This window comes from Crotalus tigris, unplaced genomic scaffold, assembly GCF_016545835.1.
Source record: "Crotalus tigris isolate CLP2741 ecotype Arizona unplaced genomic scaffold, ASM1654583v1 scf7180000024461.5605484, whole genome shotgun sequence".
Taxonomy (NCBI): Eukaryota; Metazoa; Chordata; class Lepidosauria; order Squamata; family Viperidae; genus Crotalus; species Crotalus tigris.
Window position 1 is genome coordinate 422501 of NW_024100632.1, and position 16257 is coordinate 438757.

At 44.2% G+C, this 16257-nt stretch overlaps 1 protein-coding gene across 6 annotated transcripts in view; it reads left to right on the forward strand.

The window, feature by feature from the left end:
* Nucleotides 1-16257, forward strand: part of KSR2 (kinase suppressor of ras 2) — a 113582-nt gene that overhangs the window by 60764 nt on the left and 36561 nt on the right. For 3 of the 6 annotated variants that reach the window (XM_039332583.1, XM_039332578.1, XM_039332579.1), the window contains 7 exons: nucleotides 2680-2749; nucleotides 3502-3585; nucleotides 4377-4444; nucleotides 5685-5809; nucleotides 11967-12135; nucleotides 12567-12608; nucleotides 13773-13839. In XM_039332583.1, coding sequence (XP_039188517.1) covers nucleotides 2680-2749; nucleotides 3502-3585; nucleotides 4377-4444; nucleotides 5685-5809; nucleotides 11967-12135; nucleotides 12567-12608; nucleotides 13773-13839 — 625 coding nt within the window. The remainder of the gene's footprint in view (nucleotides 1-2679; nucleotides 2750-3501; nucleotides 3586-4376; nucleotides 4445-5684; nucleotides 5810-11966; nucleotides 12136-12566; nucleotides 12609-13772; nucleotides 13840-16257) is intronic. The other 3 variants (XM_039332580.1, XM_039332581.1, XM_039332582.1) reach the window with 2 other exon arrangements.

The following is a 16257-nucleotide window of genomic DNA, read 5'->3' on the forward strand; positions in this document are numbered from 1 at the left end:
TAACTCGAGGGCTACCTGTCTTTACAACAGGTTGCAGCATCCCAGCGTCACGTGATTGCCGTTTGCAACCTTCCCATCCCGGCTTTCCGACCAACAAAATCAATGGGGGAAGCCGGATTCACTTAACGACCATGGGGTTCACTTAACAATGGCAGTGATTTGTTTAACAACCAGGGTGAGAAAAAAAAGGGGGTTCCAGCAAGACCATCATAAATCGCAGCCCCGGGGACTGCAAACAGTTGTAAACGGAAGCCAGTTGCCAAGAGCCCCAGTTTGGTCAGTTGCTTGCAGCTACAACTTCGATGGGTCATAAGTCGCTTTTGGAGGATCCGTCGTAACTACGGCAATGGGCCGTAAGTCAAGGACTACCTGAAAACATAGCCTATTGGCCGGTGGGTGGGAAGCAACACAGAAACCTGGCCAAAGGTAACGCAGTGGAGTCATTTAGAAAAGGACACGGCTGGCTTGATCAGGTGGCCACGATGGCTGTAAGTGTGAAAAACGGTCACTTTTTTCCGTAATGTGACTTTGAACGGTCACTTAGGAGACTGTTGTAAGCCGAGGACTGCCTGTATAGCCAAAAGACAGAGCAAGCTTGGAATGAATTGTGGGCATTTTCTGCTGATCATTTTCTTCCCGGCCGGAATCGGAGGGTTTGATGGTATTTGCTTCCTGGCTACTCTGCAACTTTTTTTTTTCCCTTCGCTGCGTAAAACAAACTCTTTCTCTCTCTCTCTCTCTCTCTCTCTCTCTCTCTCTCTCTCTCTCTCTCTCTCTCTCTCTCTCTCTCTCTCTCTCTCCATCTCTCTCTCTCTCTCTCCATCTCTCTCTCTCTCTCCATCTCTCTCTCTCTCTCTCTCTCTCTCTCTTCTCTCTCTCTCTCTCTCTCCATCTCTCTCTCTCTCTCTCTCTCTCCTCTCTCCATCTTTCTCTCTCTCTCTATCTCCATCTCTCTCTCTCTCTCATCCATCTCTCTCTCTCTCTCTCTCTTTTCTTTCTCTCTCTCTCTCTCTCTCTCTCTCTCTCTCTCTCTCTCTCTCTCTCTCTCTCTCTCTCTCTCTCTCTCTCTCTCTCTTTCTCTCTCTAAGTTACGGTTTCTTACGCAGCCAAGGGAGCTTTGCTACCGCACAGGAAATCGGATGCAAATGTAACCTTCCAAAATGGCACGTAATTAAAAACACCTTCACCTGTCTGGGATACCAAAAGCAAACAGCGGCATTCAAAGCCTCTATAATAAAGATTGGCTGATGTATGTAGAAAACCCTCCGGGAGGTCCTGCGCAGCCGCCTGGCCTGCTTGGTGCGTACAGATGGTCAAATTCCAGCAGTCCAGGTCTATATTGCTCAGAAACGGCATTTCGGTCTCTGAGAATCCAGTTGGGGTTTTTTTGTTTTTTTCCTGTCTTAAAAAGAGAAAATATAAACGGATGCCTCGCTTCGACGGTCAGCAGCCTTCTTTTAATTTGCTCTTTGAGGCAAGCCAAGTATTTATTCTTGCAAGTAGAAATGTACCAGTTTGTAGAAAGGGCTCCCTTCCGGCGGGTCAGAAGCAGAACTGGGGTGGGTGGGGGTCTGGGGGGGATGAAATGTCAAGCATCTGGAGAGCCAGAGGTGGGTGTGGGTGTGTTTTGATGGGAGAATAAAAAAATGAATGACGGTCACCAACTCTGCAGCAGGCATCGTGTTAGGAGAGAAGATTCTCTCCTGGTGTCTTGGGCAAAGGACGCAACAGGCCTCCGCGCCACTTTTTTCCCAGTGACTTTGTGTGTGTGTGTGTGTGTACATTCCTGCCTAAATATGGATAGATTTGAGAGTGAACCCCCCCCCCAAGAGAAATTAGGTAAGGTTTGAGAGCAGCCCCATTTTAAAAGCCTAGTTCAATTTAGCTGGGACAAAACATGATCCAGCCCCTGCGTGGTTTTATGTCGTCTCAAGCCCAGATTTGCTTCTTCTTCTTCTTCTTCTTGTGCCATATCCGTTATCGGACGTTGGCAATCATGTTGGCGATCCTGTTTTTATCAGCAGCCGCACGAAAAAGTGCTGCTGAGTTTTGTCCAAAGCAGTCCCTTAGATTTTGAAGCCACGATGTTCTTCTTCTGCCTGGACCTCGTTTGCCTTCAATCTTTCCCTGGAGGATTAAATGGAGTATGCCGTATTTTTCGGGGTGTCGCATCACGTGTCCGAAATATTCTAATTTCCGTTTTTTAATTGTTTTGATGATTTCCCTTGGCTTTCCCAGGCGGCTGATCCCCTCCTCATTTCTGATCTTGTCAACCCAGCTTATGCGCAACAGCCGCCTGTAAATGCACATTTCAAATGCTTCTAGTCTCTTCAGATCTGCTGTATGTTTCTAAATAATAGCCTAAACCAGGTAAACTCTTCATGTTCTTATTGCCACAGTCATCACATCGGTGTTTGAGGTAACTGCTGGCTGATATTCTTTCTTTTCTTTTTTTTTCTGTTGGTCAGTGAGATTGGAATTCAGCAGCTGGATTGGGAAAAAGAAATGAGAATCTTGAGAAAAAGACCTGCCTTGTAAACAAATTTCCAAAAGTAATCAGAAAACTAATAGTATCACTAGCCCCTAATTAGCTCGATCCTCCCAATGGCTGAAGGGAAAGTGAATTTTCCTCTCTTATTTTTACATTGAATTCTTCTTGTCTTCCTCTTCTGTCTCCAGATACGCTCTCAGTACCTCGCTGGTCCCCCCAAATTCCTCGACGGGATCTTGGAAACTCAATCAAACACAGGTATAATGAATATATATATATATATATATATACACGCACAAAGGGGACCTGTAGAGCCTTGGCAGAGACAGCTATTGTATTTTACGATCTAATTGATGCAAGAATAGCTGTTTATATCCTCCTTGTGGGCCCTCAACAAATATCACTCAGTCTCATTCTTTCTGTACATTATTGTTACTGGTAACCATGGATACTTGGGGACAGGAAAATAAAACAATAATCCGATCCCTTAGTAACCATAGTAAGCGTGGAGAGAAAATGTACGTACAAAAAGTTACTCCAGGTGATATAGTCGTTCAGGGACACCAGCCTGCTGTGTTGAAATTGAATTTCAGGCCAACTAATATTTTGATGCTTTGGGGATTTCACCGGTGGCCGTAAAAGTTAGCAAAATTCCCAACTGCCCTCTTTGCCTGGGTGGATATATAGTTGGTTTTGACTCGCTCAAAAATCTCACTTGCGTTAAATACTAAGAGCAAGTGAGTGGCGATTGATTTGTATGGGCTTGCTACAACAAAATCAATAAGTAATTCGGACTTGGGTGACTGGGAGAAGGAAGATCGCAGAAATCATGGGAGATTTACTTGGTGAGAAATACTCTCATTTGGAGAAGCAATTTTTATAGACTTAACAGAGGTCAACCTCGCTCTCTTTCTCTTTCCTTCTCTCTCTCTCTCTCTCTTTCTCTTTCTCTGTCTTTCTTTCTTTTTCTCTCTTTCTCTCTTTTTCTCCTTCTCTCTCTCTCCCTCCAGGTTTTCTACAAAGTATTGGATGTCCCAGACGTGCACTGTCTGCGGGAAAGGAATGTTGTTTGGGCTGAAATGTAAAAACTGCAAGTACGTCTCCTTTTTTGTAGGTTGTGCATTCCCCAGACACCTAATATACCAAACTGTTGTGGCTGGGTTCTGCTTTCCTTTGTGGCAGACATCTAGCCCTTCCTATATATACTGTATATATATCTCCCCGCGACTCCAGAGCATAAAGGGTCTAAAATAAGATTGTTTCACTCATATTTGTCAAGGATGGGCCTTTGGCATCAGAAAACTGGAAGTACTGATTTTGCACAACCAGCTAGCTCCCCAGCTCGATCTGGATGTCTTTGTAGTCCTATGACCTTGTAGACAGGCAGTTTGTTCTAGTGGTTAAGGCACCAGGCTAAGAACTGGGAGACTGTCAGTTCTAGTCCTGCTTTAGGCATGAAAGATGGCTGGGTGACTTTGGGTCAATCGCTAGGAGACGGTGAATTGTAGTCCTGCCTTAGGCATGAAAGCCAGCTGGGTGAAGTTTGGACCAATTACTGGGAGACGATGAGTTCTAGTCCCACCTTAGCTATGAAAGCCGGCTGGTGACTTTAGGCCCGTCCCTTTCTCTCAGCCCAACCCACCTTGCAGGGTTGTCGTGGTGGGGAAAATAGGAGGAGGAAGGAGTATTAGGCATGTTCTTCCCCTTGAATTGTTTATCAAAAAAAATAACAAAGGTGGGATATAAGTCAAATAAATCAATAAATACAAAGAAACCCGTTTTCGCTTCTTCCGGAAGGGCCCTAATCCAGTTTGACTCTTTTTGAAGTCCAACTGTCCACGAGCTGAGCCTCAAATCAGCGCTTCCTCTGCTTGTTTTCTCCTAGGCTAAAGTGCCACAACAGATGTACCAAAGAGGCCCCACCTTGTCACCTGCTGATCATCCACCGTGGAGGTAAGAGCCACTACAGTTCCGTTTCTCATTTTCCTTGGGTCCCCAGAACAAAAAGGGGACAGTGTCCTTTGCTAACTTCCTACTACAATATTCCCCGCCCTCCTTCTTCATCTACGAATCGCCTTTCCTTTCCCAGGGCTTCCAAACCCTTCCATCCTTGCAGTTTCTCCCTGCGCAAACTCCTTCCTACTTCTGCTTTCTCACCAGTTCTGCAAGAAAGAGTTTTGGTCTTGGGGGAGTTTACCTCTCCAGTCAGTTGGGGCAGGAGCCAGCTAAGAATCTGGAGAGGGTTTGTCTCTCAAAACATAATCGTTCAGGAGCGCCTTGCTTTCTTCTTTTTATATGACGACAAGAACCAAGAAGACGCAGGAAAGCATGGTTTTCCAGAACTCCTGGGATGAGGGGATGGGAAGAAAAAAAAGAGGAAGGGATAGATAGATAGATAGATAGATAGATAGATAGATAGATAGATAGATAGATAGATAGATGACGGACAGACGAACAGATATGGATAGTGATAGATAGATAGATAGATAGATAGATAGATAGATAGATAGATAGATAGATAATGGATGGATAGATGGATGGATGACAGATAGATAGATAGATAGATAGATAGATAGATAGATAGATAGATAGATAGACAGATAGTTAGACGGATGGACGGACGGATATGTATGGTGATAGATAGATGGATGGATGGATGGATGATAGATAGATAGATAGATAGATAGATAGATGATTGATGAATAGATAGATAGATAGATAGATAGATAGATAGATAGATAGACGGATGGATGGATGGATGGATGGATGGACGGACGGACAGATATGGATGGTGATAGATAGATAGATAGATAGATAGATAGATAGATAGATAGATAGATGGATGGATAGATGGATGTTAGATAGATAGATGGATGGATGGATGGATAGATAGATAGATAGATAGATAGATAGATAGATAGATAGATAGATAGATAATCTTTATTGTCATTTTTTCCTGTGGGCACAACGGCACACATTAAAAACGAAATTTAGTTGCTTGCTCTCAGAGCGTACACATACACTATACACACTTAAACATACTATATATGTTTACGATAATGATGTTTACGGTCATGATAAAATTACAGATGGCCGAAGGTGGGCTATTTCGCTCCGCCTCTTTATTTTTATTTTCCTCTTCTCCAGCCTTTTCTCTTTCTTTCTCTCTCTCTCTCTCTCTCTTTTGTTTTTGATTCAGCAAGATTAGTCCGGACAGAATCCGTGCCGTGTGACATCAACAATCCGCTGCGGAAACCCCCCAGATATTCAGATCTGCCCATCAGCCAGACGCTCCCCAAAACCAACAAAATCAACAAGGTGAGGCGGCCTCAAGGGCACCCAGCCAAAGAAGTGCTTATGGTGGTGAATTAAAAGCCTGTTTTAAGTCAAAGGTACGAAAAGGTCCTTCCTTTTGTTGCCAAAGCTGCTTGTGGCTCTTGATCATAGAGCTGTGACTGGAGAGGAAATGGGCAGCTGGCCAGCTGTGCTGAGTCTGGGGTCAGCCAGTAGCCACCGTGGAACTAAACCATTCAGGGATGCCAAGGCTGGGTTCGAAACCCTGCTTGTCTGCCAGCAAATTCCTAAGGAGTTGGAGCATGGCTTTCATACCCTTGATTATTAAAATTCTGCGCCCCCCCCCAAAAGCACAAATAAATCAAAATAAATCGAAAAGATTTCAGAGTTCAGATTGAAATGGACCACACATTTTCAAAGCATCAGAGTTAAAGGTAAGAAACAATGGTTGGAAACTGATCAAAGAGAGAAGCAGCCTGGAACTAAGGAGAAGGTTCCTGAGAGTGAAGATAATTAATCAGTGGAACAGCTTGCCACCAGAAATCGTGGCTGCTCCAGCACTGGAGATTTTTAAGAGGAGGCTAGACAGTCACTTGTCTGAGATGGTATAGGTTCTCCTACTTGAGCAGGGGGCTGGACTAGAAGACCTCCAAGGTCCCTTCCAGCTCTGCTCTACTCTACTCTACTCTACTCTACTCTACTCTACTCTACTCTACTCTACTCTACTCTACTCTACTCTACTCTACCCTACTCTATTCCTTCCTTCCTTCCTTCCTTCCTTCCTTCCTTCCTTCCTTCCTTCCTTCCTTCCTTCCTTCCTTCCTTGTTTGAGATGGTATAGGTTCTCGTGCTTGAGCAGCGGGCTGGACTAGAAGACCTCCAAGGTCCCTTCCAGTTCTATTCTATTCTATTCCTTCCTTCTTTTACTTCTTCCTTCCTTCCTTCCTCCCTCCCTCCCTCCCTCCCTCCCTCCCTCCCTCTTGCCAGAGATTTTTTTTTAAAAAATTGAACCCCCGAAAACCAATCTGAAAGAGCATCCTTTGTATCAAAAAGCCAATCCATTGCCCTCTCGCCATAAAATACATCTTCACTTTAGATTTGTTTTGGTTTTTTTCAAGAAAGGAAACAGATTCGTGCAGGGACTTGAAAGGAAGAGGATTCTGAATGATCAAAGGCGAAACGGATCTGAAGGAAAAGAGAAAGCAGTAATAAACTTATTCATCCCTCCTTAATAATCTTTGTAGTTGCAAGGGAGTAGAGTCAGTGGACCCCTAGGAGTCAAGGAACTCAAATACATAAAATAATACAAAATAAAAATAAAACAAAGTAACGTAAAATAAAGTAAAGGAAAATAAGTAAGATACAAAATAAAATAAAGTAAATAAAAATAAAATAAAATAAAGTAAGTAAAATAAAATAAATAAGATATGAAGTAAAGTAAAGTAAAATAAGTAAAATAAAATAAATAAGATACAAAATAAAATAAAATAAAATGATGAGGTGAGGTGAGGTGAGACGAGACCAGATAAGACAAGACAAGATAAGATAAGATAAGATAAGATAAGATAAGATAAGATAAGATAAGATAAGATAGCAAGTTTCCAATATTTGAGAGGGGGACAATCTATTCTCCAAAGCACCTGAAGGCAGGACAAGAAGCAACGGATGGAAACTTGATCAAAGAGAGATTCGATCTAGAACTAAGGAGAAATTTCCTGACAGTGAGAACAATTAACCAGTGGAACGACTTGCCTCCAGAAGTGGTGGATGCTCCAACACTGGAAGTTTTTAAGAAGAGACTGGACAGCCATTTGTCCGGAATGGGATAGGACCTCCTGCTTGAGCAGGGGGTTGGACTAGAAGACCTCCAAGGTCCCTTCCCAACTCCTCTTGTTATTCTGTATTCTCTATAAATAAGCAAATAAACCACCTTCTTCGCCTGCCATGGCAACCAGCCTGCAACAAAAGTGCAAAGGAATAGAGAAGAAATTGGCCAAGACCTCTGTCTCCCCCCCCCCTCCAGCTTTGAAACAGTATCATCCTGTTTTCTTCCTGGTCTGTTCAGCCATCTGGAGGGCCACCGCACTGCAGATGGCTTGCTGGATTTCCACTCACGCCTGCCAATTCGACTCGAGAGCTCAGCAGATCTGGTTGATGTGAAATAAAAACCCGTCGGGGGTTGAGACAAGAAGTCTCAGCCCAAGGGGATCCCATCTTATAGTCCAGACTAGAACTCACTGCCTCCTGGTGATTGGTCCAAAGTCACCAGCCGGCTTACATGGCTAAGGCAGGACTAGAACTCACCGTCTCCTGGTGATTGGCCCAAAGTCACCCAGCCGGCTTTCACGGCTAAGGGAGGACTAGAACTCACGGTCTCCTGGTGATCGGCCCAAAGTCACCCAGCCAGCTTTCCTGCCTAAGATGAAACTAGAACTCACAGTCTCTTTGGGATTGGCTCAAAATCACCCAGCCAGCTTTCATATGTGTAAGGTAGGACTGGAACTCACAGTCTCCTTGTATACTGGCCAAAATCACCTGGCTGGTTTTCATGCGTTTGGTGGGACTAGAACTCACCATCTCCTGGCGATTGGCCCAAAATCACCCAGCCGGGTTCTCCCGAGTTTTATTTTGTACAGTATTTTGTTTTTCTGGGTTTTTTTTTTTTTCCCCGAAATCCAAGCTTCTGTTCAGAGTGGCCAAACGGAGAAAGTGGCAGATTTTTTTGACAGCCATCAGAACGTCATCTGTGGAAACCTGTTGCTGGCTACTCAAAATAGAGAGGCCTTATTTTTAAGTTTTAAGCCTTATTTGCATCCAATTTGCATTCCACCTGCCTGGCATTTGCACCCATCGCTCCCTCCTCTCCCTGCTACTTCCCAGCGTCACTCTCCTTTTTCATTTCTGGAATGGGCAACAAGGCGGTCTGAACGAGGGAGTGGGCTTTGAGCCCGACTGCCCTTGGCAGAATCAGAACAACCAATTTGGGAGGGAGCTCGGAGGTCTCTTAGTCCAGCCCGCGACTCAAGCAGGAAGCCCTACCTACCCTGTCAGGCCAGGGGCTGCCCAGTCTCTTCTTGAAAACTTCCACGCACAATATTTCTGGAGGTGAGTTCTAGTCCCGCTTTAGGCCTGAACACTGGCTGGCAGATTCTTAGTCATTGAACTAAGACTTCAGGAGTCAATGTGCTTGACGCTTGGTCTTGTTCGATAATGTAGAACTTTGGCTTTGACCTTCAAGGACTCCTGCCTTGCGCAGAAGATTGAACAAGAAGACCTGTTTGAGACGGTATAGGTTCGCCTGCTTGAGCAGGGGGCTGGACTAGAAGACCTCCAAGGTCCCTTCCAGTTCTGTTCTGTTCTGTTCTGTTCTAGTCTATTCTTTCTGTTATTCTCTCCTCTCCTCTCCTCTCCTATTCCATTCCATTCCATTCTATTCTATTCTACTCTATTCTATTATCTGTTGTTCTATTCTTTCTGTTATTCTATTCTACTCCTGTTCTACTCCTATTCTAGTCTAGTCTAGTCTAGTCTGTTCTATTATGTTTAATATTCTATTCTGTTTCTGTTCCTGTTCCTGTTCCTTATTCTATTCTATTCTATTCTAGTCTAGTCTAGTCTGTTCTGTTCTGTTCTGTTCTATTCTATTCTATTCTATTCTATTCTATTCCATTCCATTCCATTCCATTCCATTATTCTATTCTATTCTATTCTATTCTATTCTATTCTATTCTATTCTATTCTATTCTATTCTATTCTATTCTATTCTATTCTATTCTATTTTATTCTATTCTGTTTCTGTTTCTGTTTCTGTTCCTGTTCCTGTTCCTGTTCCTTATTCTATTCTATTCTACTATTCTATTCTATTCTATTCTATTCTAGTCTAGTCTAGTCTAGTCTAGTCTAGTCTAGTCTAGTCTAGTCTGTTCTATTCTATTCTATTCTATTCTATTCTATTCTATTCTATTCTATTCTATTCCACTCCACTCCACTCCACTCCATTTTATTCTGTAATCTTATTTCTATTCTGTTCTATTCTACTCCATTTTCTATTCTATTCTATTCTATTCCCTCCAAGGTCCTTTCCAACCCCATGCTTCTATGATCCTTGCTTCCTCTTTGATTACTCTGACATCTGGGTGCTTCAGAGTAGAACCCCCTCCAATCTCCCCCCTCTCTCTGCTGACTCCAAAATCTGGTGAAAGAGGGCACGTGAATAAGCAGGAATCGCTCTGTTAAGAGAAGAGGGATACAGATGGAGACCTGCCTAAGGGTTCCTCCCCATCTTCCTAATTAATTTGAAGTCCCCCTCTTCTGCCAACTCCTAAGCTCTCTTTGCCAGCATTAGGAACTCTTATTCACCACGGTGTTATCAAATAGTTGGCAGGCAGCAGCCCCATAGAGCTGCGTCAAGGATGTGCAGCCTTGTGCGAAGCGCCCGTCTGTCGCACCTTATCGCAAAATGCCCGCTCTTGCCCCTTTAAGTTAAATGGCCCATGAGGAGTGATGGATGGGGAAATAACTGGAGCCAGGCTGGATCCTCCAGAGGAGACACAGTGGGCTTTCCCTGCCTCCCTTTTCTCCATCCCAAAGATCTTACATGCCGCCTGCTGTCCAGGTGTAGCTTTACTACCAGGAAGCACCAGGTGGAGGTTTACTGTCCAAATACGTGGTGAGAATTTCTTACTGTATGGGCAAGATGAGCTGAGAGCTGGGCAGCCTGCTAGCTAGTTAAAGAAATCCTAATTCCCCCACTCTCTCTTTCTCTGTCCCTTTCTCTCTTTCTTTTACGTTCTCTTTCTCTCTCTCTGTTTCTCTCTCTCTGTCCCTTTCTCTCTTTTACATTCTCTTTCTCTCTCTCTGTTTCACTCTCTCTGTCCCTTTCTCTCTTTTACGTTCTTTCTTTCTGTTTCTCTCTCAGTCTGTCTCTTTCTTTCTTTTACATTCTCTCTCTCTCTGTTTCTCTCTCTCTGTCCCTTTCTTTCTTTTACGTTCTCTTTCTCTCTCTCTGTTTCTCTCTCTCTGTCCCTTTCTTTCTTTTACATTCTCTTTCTCTCTCTCTGTTTCTCTCTCTCTGTCCCTTTCTTTCTTTTACGTTCTTTCTTTCTGTTTCTCTCTCAGTCTGTCTCTTTCTTTCTTTTACATTCTCTCTCTCTCTGTTTCTCTCTCTCTGTCCCTTTCTTTCTTTTACGTTCTCTTTCTCTCTGTTTCTCTCTCTCTGTCCCTTTCTTTCTTTTACGTTCTCTTTCTCTCTGTTTCCCTCTCTCTGTCTGTCTCTTTCTCTCTTTTACGTTCTCTTTCTCTTTTTTCTTTCTCTCTCTCCCCTCCCCTCTCTCTTTCTCTTTCTCTTTCTTTCCCTTTTGCTTTAGAGACTTTTTGTAGAAAGGCTCACATGTTGGAAAAGCCACAGCCAATCTCCTTCCTGGAGGTGGGCAATCCCAATCAAAAAGTCAGTGACGCCAGCCTCGCCAGTAGCTTAGGTGAATAAAGCCATTAAATGAAGCTAAATCAACCAGCCTGAGAACGGAGACCTTTTCAAAGGGGAAGACGTCAAATCTTGGCATTATATTATGCCCCAGGTCCAAAGGCAGATTGTTAGTAAAGAAGAACATTTGCTTATGAGATCAAACCATTCTGGGATTGAGGACTGTTTTAGTTTGCCTTGGGATTTTACTCTTGCTCGATGAATTAAAAACTTAGCCATATCTGGGACGTGTGCCTCTGCACTAGCCCACCCCACTTGTTCCAGCAGAAGGGGTCCACTGCAGACTCTGTCGGCCAGGTAATTCTGTCTGGCAGGGTCAAGGAGAAGAGCCTTCTCCACTGTGACCCCAGTGCTATGGAACATCCTATGAATGGCAGTGAGAACTGCTCCCATCCTTTTAGCCTTCCGGTAGAGCAGGGGTCTTCAAACATGGCCCTTTTGTGGACTTCAACTTCCAGAATTCCTCAGCCAGCATGGCTGGCTGAGGAATTCTGGAAGTTAAAGTCCACAAGTCATAAAAGGGCCAAGTTTGAAGACCCCTGCAACAGAGAACAACCACCTTCCTTAGCAATGCAATTTCTGATCCCAACTGAGGTCATAAGTTGAGGACTACCTGTAGATCTTCTGGAGAAGCCCGAACTGAAGACCTTCAGGCTTGCTGGTTGAGTGCTCACCCAACTGTTGCTCCTTCTCTTGTAGGATCACATTCCAGTGCCCTACCAGCCTGATTCCAGCAGCAATCCCTCCTCCACCACGTCGTCCACTCCTTCTTCACCAGCTCCTCCCCTGCCACCCAGCGCCACGTCACCTTCGCCCTTGCACCCCTCCCCGCAGTGCACGCGGCAACAAAAACAGTTCAATTTGCCAGGTAAGTGCGATGTATTCAGTAACAATTCAGTCACTGTTAGGTGCAGCCGCCAGTTCTTGCCAGTGATTCTAGTGTAGGGGAAGGAGTGGCAGAATCTGGGGTGGCGGCGTTAAAAGAGGAACCAGCCTGGAATCTTTACGTAGCCACAGGAATTCTGTTGATCCTTATCTAATTCCAAAACGGGCGCTAACCATTAGTTGAGAAGATGGCTACGTACAGTCACCAGTAGCAAGAAATCAATTTAATTGGATTTTTACATGTGGACTTGGTTTTTTTTTTTTCATATAACATAGGAATACTTTATGGCACAAGCATTCCTGAGCAAAAGACCTTTGAGGTCCCTCTCAGCTCTAGGATTCTGTGTTTTATTCAGAAATGGCAGTTCTGCTAATCACTTATTCCTCCTAAATTGTGTTTTCACTCTTCCACAGCTTCTCACTATTACACGTACAAGCAGCAATTCATTTTTCCAGGTAAGTGTTCACGAACAATCACAAGACTGCTTCTAACCGGAAGGTTTTTAGAAAATCAGAAGGTTTTTACCTGCATGTACCCAGGGATATCCACGATTATCCATGGAAATAGAGCCGTTGCTTGGATTCTTGTAAATCCCTTCCTTTTGGCCTCAATAAACCTTGTTAAAGAGAACTCTCTGAGCAAGGGGTTGGGTTTAGTTTTCTGCCGAACACCCTGGCAAATTGGGTCTCACTGGCTCCAGAAAAAAAAAAAAAGAAAGGAAGGAAGAAATAGTTGGAATACAGGAAAGGGGTGATGGGGAGCATCTGGACCAGGTTGTATTCTGGTTATTATTACTATTACAGTTGGTTGCACTGTCAGCCAGATGTTTAGACTGGGTTTGGCATGTTTATTGACTTATCAAGTCCCTCCCGAGGACCTGAGATAGGCAGATGTTGCTTAATATTAGGAAAGGTCTGGTTGCAGGATGTAAGCCATTCTGAATCAAGCTGCCTTTTGCAATTGACCAGTGGGGATATTGTCAATGCCGACCGAGTACAAGTGCTGCTCCAGTTGTTTTGGTATTGCACCCAAGGTGCCTATGACTATGGGTACACTACATATTGCAGCAGGCCAACTCACTAAAATAATTTTGCCATTAGTGTTTTATATTGTCTTCATAACACACCCAGCCATTGCTGAAGTGATATAAAACCCGTCCTGCTTATTATTATAATTTTGATGGAACAACGGTTGGGTGACTTCAGAAGATACCAGAAATAGCTGATGGCGAAATGATAGCATTTGGCAACAAGGCTAGTCCCCCGGGGGTCATTTGAGTGACAGCACAGACGACTACTCTGAAATTTCCCAATATATACACTGTTCCAGATCCAGGACGCCATTTACTTTCCCACTTGATTCTGCTCCCCTTTCCACGCAATTCCCAATATAGCTCCAGTCAGAGGCAAGGATTCTCTGCGGAATAAAGTGGTGCCCATTTAATTTAAAAAGTGTTTTTCCCAGGGCAGGGTTCAGCAGTCCAAACTGGCAACACTATATGGGCTTGTGAGAAACAGCCGCCTGAATTTCGCCGATTGTTTGAGCATCTTTTGGGGGGGGGTCCTTCCGAGAGCACCCCGTCAGCCGCGTCTCTGAACAGGATTTCCTTTTCTTTCCAGATGTTGTGCCTGAGCTGCCCACCCGACCACCTCAAGTTGTCCTCCATCCCGTGAATTCAGACCCAATGTAAGTGTCTCACTGTGTGTCCTCCTCTTTGGAACCATGGTCCAACCCATCTTTAGAAATTATTTCTCCTGTTCCTCCTCCTTCTCCTCCTCCTCCTCCTCTTCTCCTTCTCCTCCTTCTTCTCCTCCTTCTCCTCCTTCTCCTCCTCCTCCTCCTCCTCCTACTACTACTACTACTACTACTACTACTTCTCCTCCTCCTTTTCCTTCTCTCCTCCTCCTCCTCTCATATTACCTTCTTTGGAAGAACAAAGCTAGTTTCCTGAATGGCAGAGAACAGAAGACCACACCCAATGTTTATGTGTTTATATGTTACTTGTATGTAAGGGTGTAGGTCTATACATATGTTGTATATAGTATGTTTTAAATGCGTGTTATGTATGTGTATACTTTGAGAGCAAGCAACTAAATTTCATTTTTAATGTGTGCCGTTGTGCCCACAGGAAAAAAAATGACAATAAAAGGTTATCTAATCTTTTTTTTTTTTTTTTTTTTTAAAATCTAATCTAATCAATCTCTGCCTCCAGAAGTTACCTTGAGAGGCCTCTTACCAAAGACTATGGATTTTTGATCCTTTTAAAAAACAGACAGGCAAACTAATTCATTTCTAATTATATCACTCTCCTGCATATTTCATCGCTTGTAGGTTTGTAAACATAGAAAAGTTATCTCCTTTCTTTATAATTAAAAAATAAAAAAAAATCTAAGCTTGCAATTAAACCCATTTTTGCCTAAACGGTCGGGACTGCCAGCACGCTTTCTCCCCAGTGCATTTTCTGCATGGACTGCCGGCCTCAAGCACATTATTTGTAAGGCATCTTCTGGTCTTGAACTTCTCTACAAGATTTGAGGCAGACCATCGCCTAAAAGCACACCACCGTGTGTCATTTGTGCGTGAGCCCGAGAAACTGGCCTCAAATTAGCTTGCTTGAAAATGGAAACTAAAAGGAACCCCTCCAGCTTGTCGCTGTGAAGTAGTTCAGCGCTGTACCATAAGAGAGTTCCCCCAGCTTTTTTGGCACCCCTTGTCAGGAGAACCTGCCTGTGTGCTAGTTAGCCAGAGGCACCTTGTTCCTCTCAGGACGCAGCGCTTATTCTGAGCAGAAGGATCGGCAGCAGGTTGCCCCCCCCCCGAATGCCTCTACTGAAAAAAAGTCTCTTCAAGCCATTGTAATAGAAGAGAGGAGATGTTGTTGTTAGTTGCGAAGTTGTGTCCGACCCATCGCGGCCCCCTGGACAACGTTCCTCCAGGACTTCCTGTCCTCTACCATCTTCTGGAGTCCATTTAAGATCACGCCTACTGCTTCAGTGACTCCATCCAGCCACCTCCTTCACTGTCGTCCCCTTCTTCTCTTGCCCTCCATCTTTCCCAGCATTAGGCTCTTCTCCAGTGAGTCCTCCCTTCTCATTAGGTGGCCAAAGTACTTGAGTTTCCACTTCAGGATCTGGCCTTCTAAAGAGCAGTCAGGGTTGATCTCCTCTAGGACTGACCGGTTTGAACGCCTTGCAGTCCAAGGGACTCGTAGGAGTCTTCTCCAGCCCCAGAGTTCAGAGGCCTCCATTCTTTGGCGCTCAGCCTTTCTTATGGTCCAACTTTCACAGCCATACATTGCAACTGGGAAAACCATGGCCTTGACTATACATGAGAGAGGAGATATTCTCCAGCAATCCCGTCACTGGAGGTTTTTAAGAAGAGACTGGACAGCCCTTTGTCTGAAATGGCATAGGGTTTCCTGCCTGAGCTGGGGGTTGGACTCGATGTGAGACGAGCCCATTATCTAGGTCACTTATGTTGTGAGTTTGTTATGCACTGCCTTGATCGTTGCTTTGTCGTTGGTTTTAATTGTATTTTCAGTTCCGTCTACGGCAGGGGTGGGGGGTGGGTGGAATGGGGTTGCCCTATTGTTTTTCTCTTGTGCCCAGGTTGTCAGCAGCCCAAATTTATTCATTTAAAAGGGGTGGCTTTATAAAATGTATCCGTCAGTCAAGGTGGTGCAGTACCAGATTCATCTGTCTAGAGTGTAAAAGAAAAATTGCAGGGTTTAAAATGAAGTGGGAATATAAACCAATGGTTTAAAGCAGAGAGAGAGAGAGAGAGAGAGAGAGAGAGAGAGAGAGACTGTGATTATGACTGTTGTGACCTACGCACACACACACACATATACAGAGAGAAAAAACCCTTCTGGTATTCTATCCCTGCCTATAATGTGCATAAATTTATAATCACCAGCCCACAGGTTGATTCTCGCTTTTCCTCGGCAAAGAAAAATAAAGCCCAGAAGAAAATAGCAAAATTCTTGTTTGCAACCTGAGAAGCATCTCTAGGATGGAGAAGGGCAACACTTGAGGTGACACAAGGAAGCAGCTGCTTTATCAGTTCCAGGGGAAAGACTTGTCCTGAGCTTTCAGGCCGGAGTAA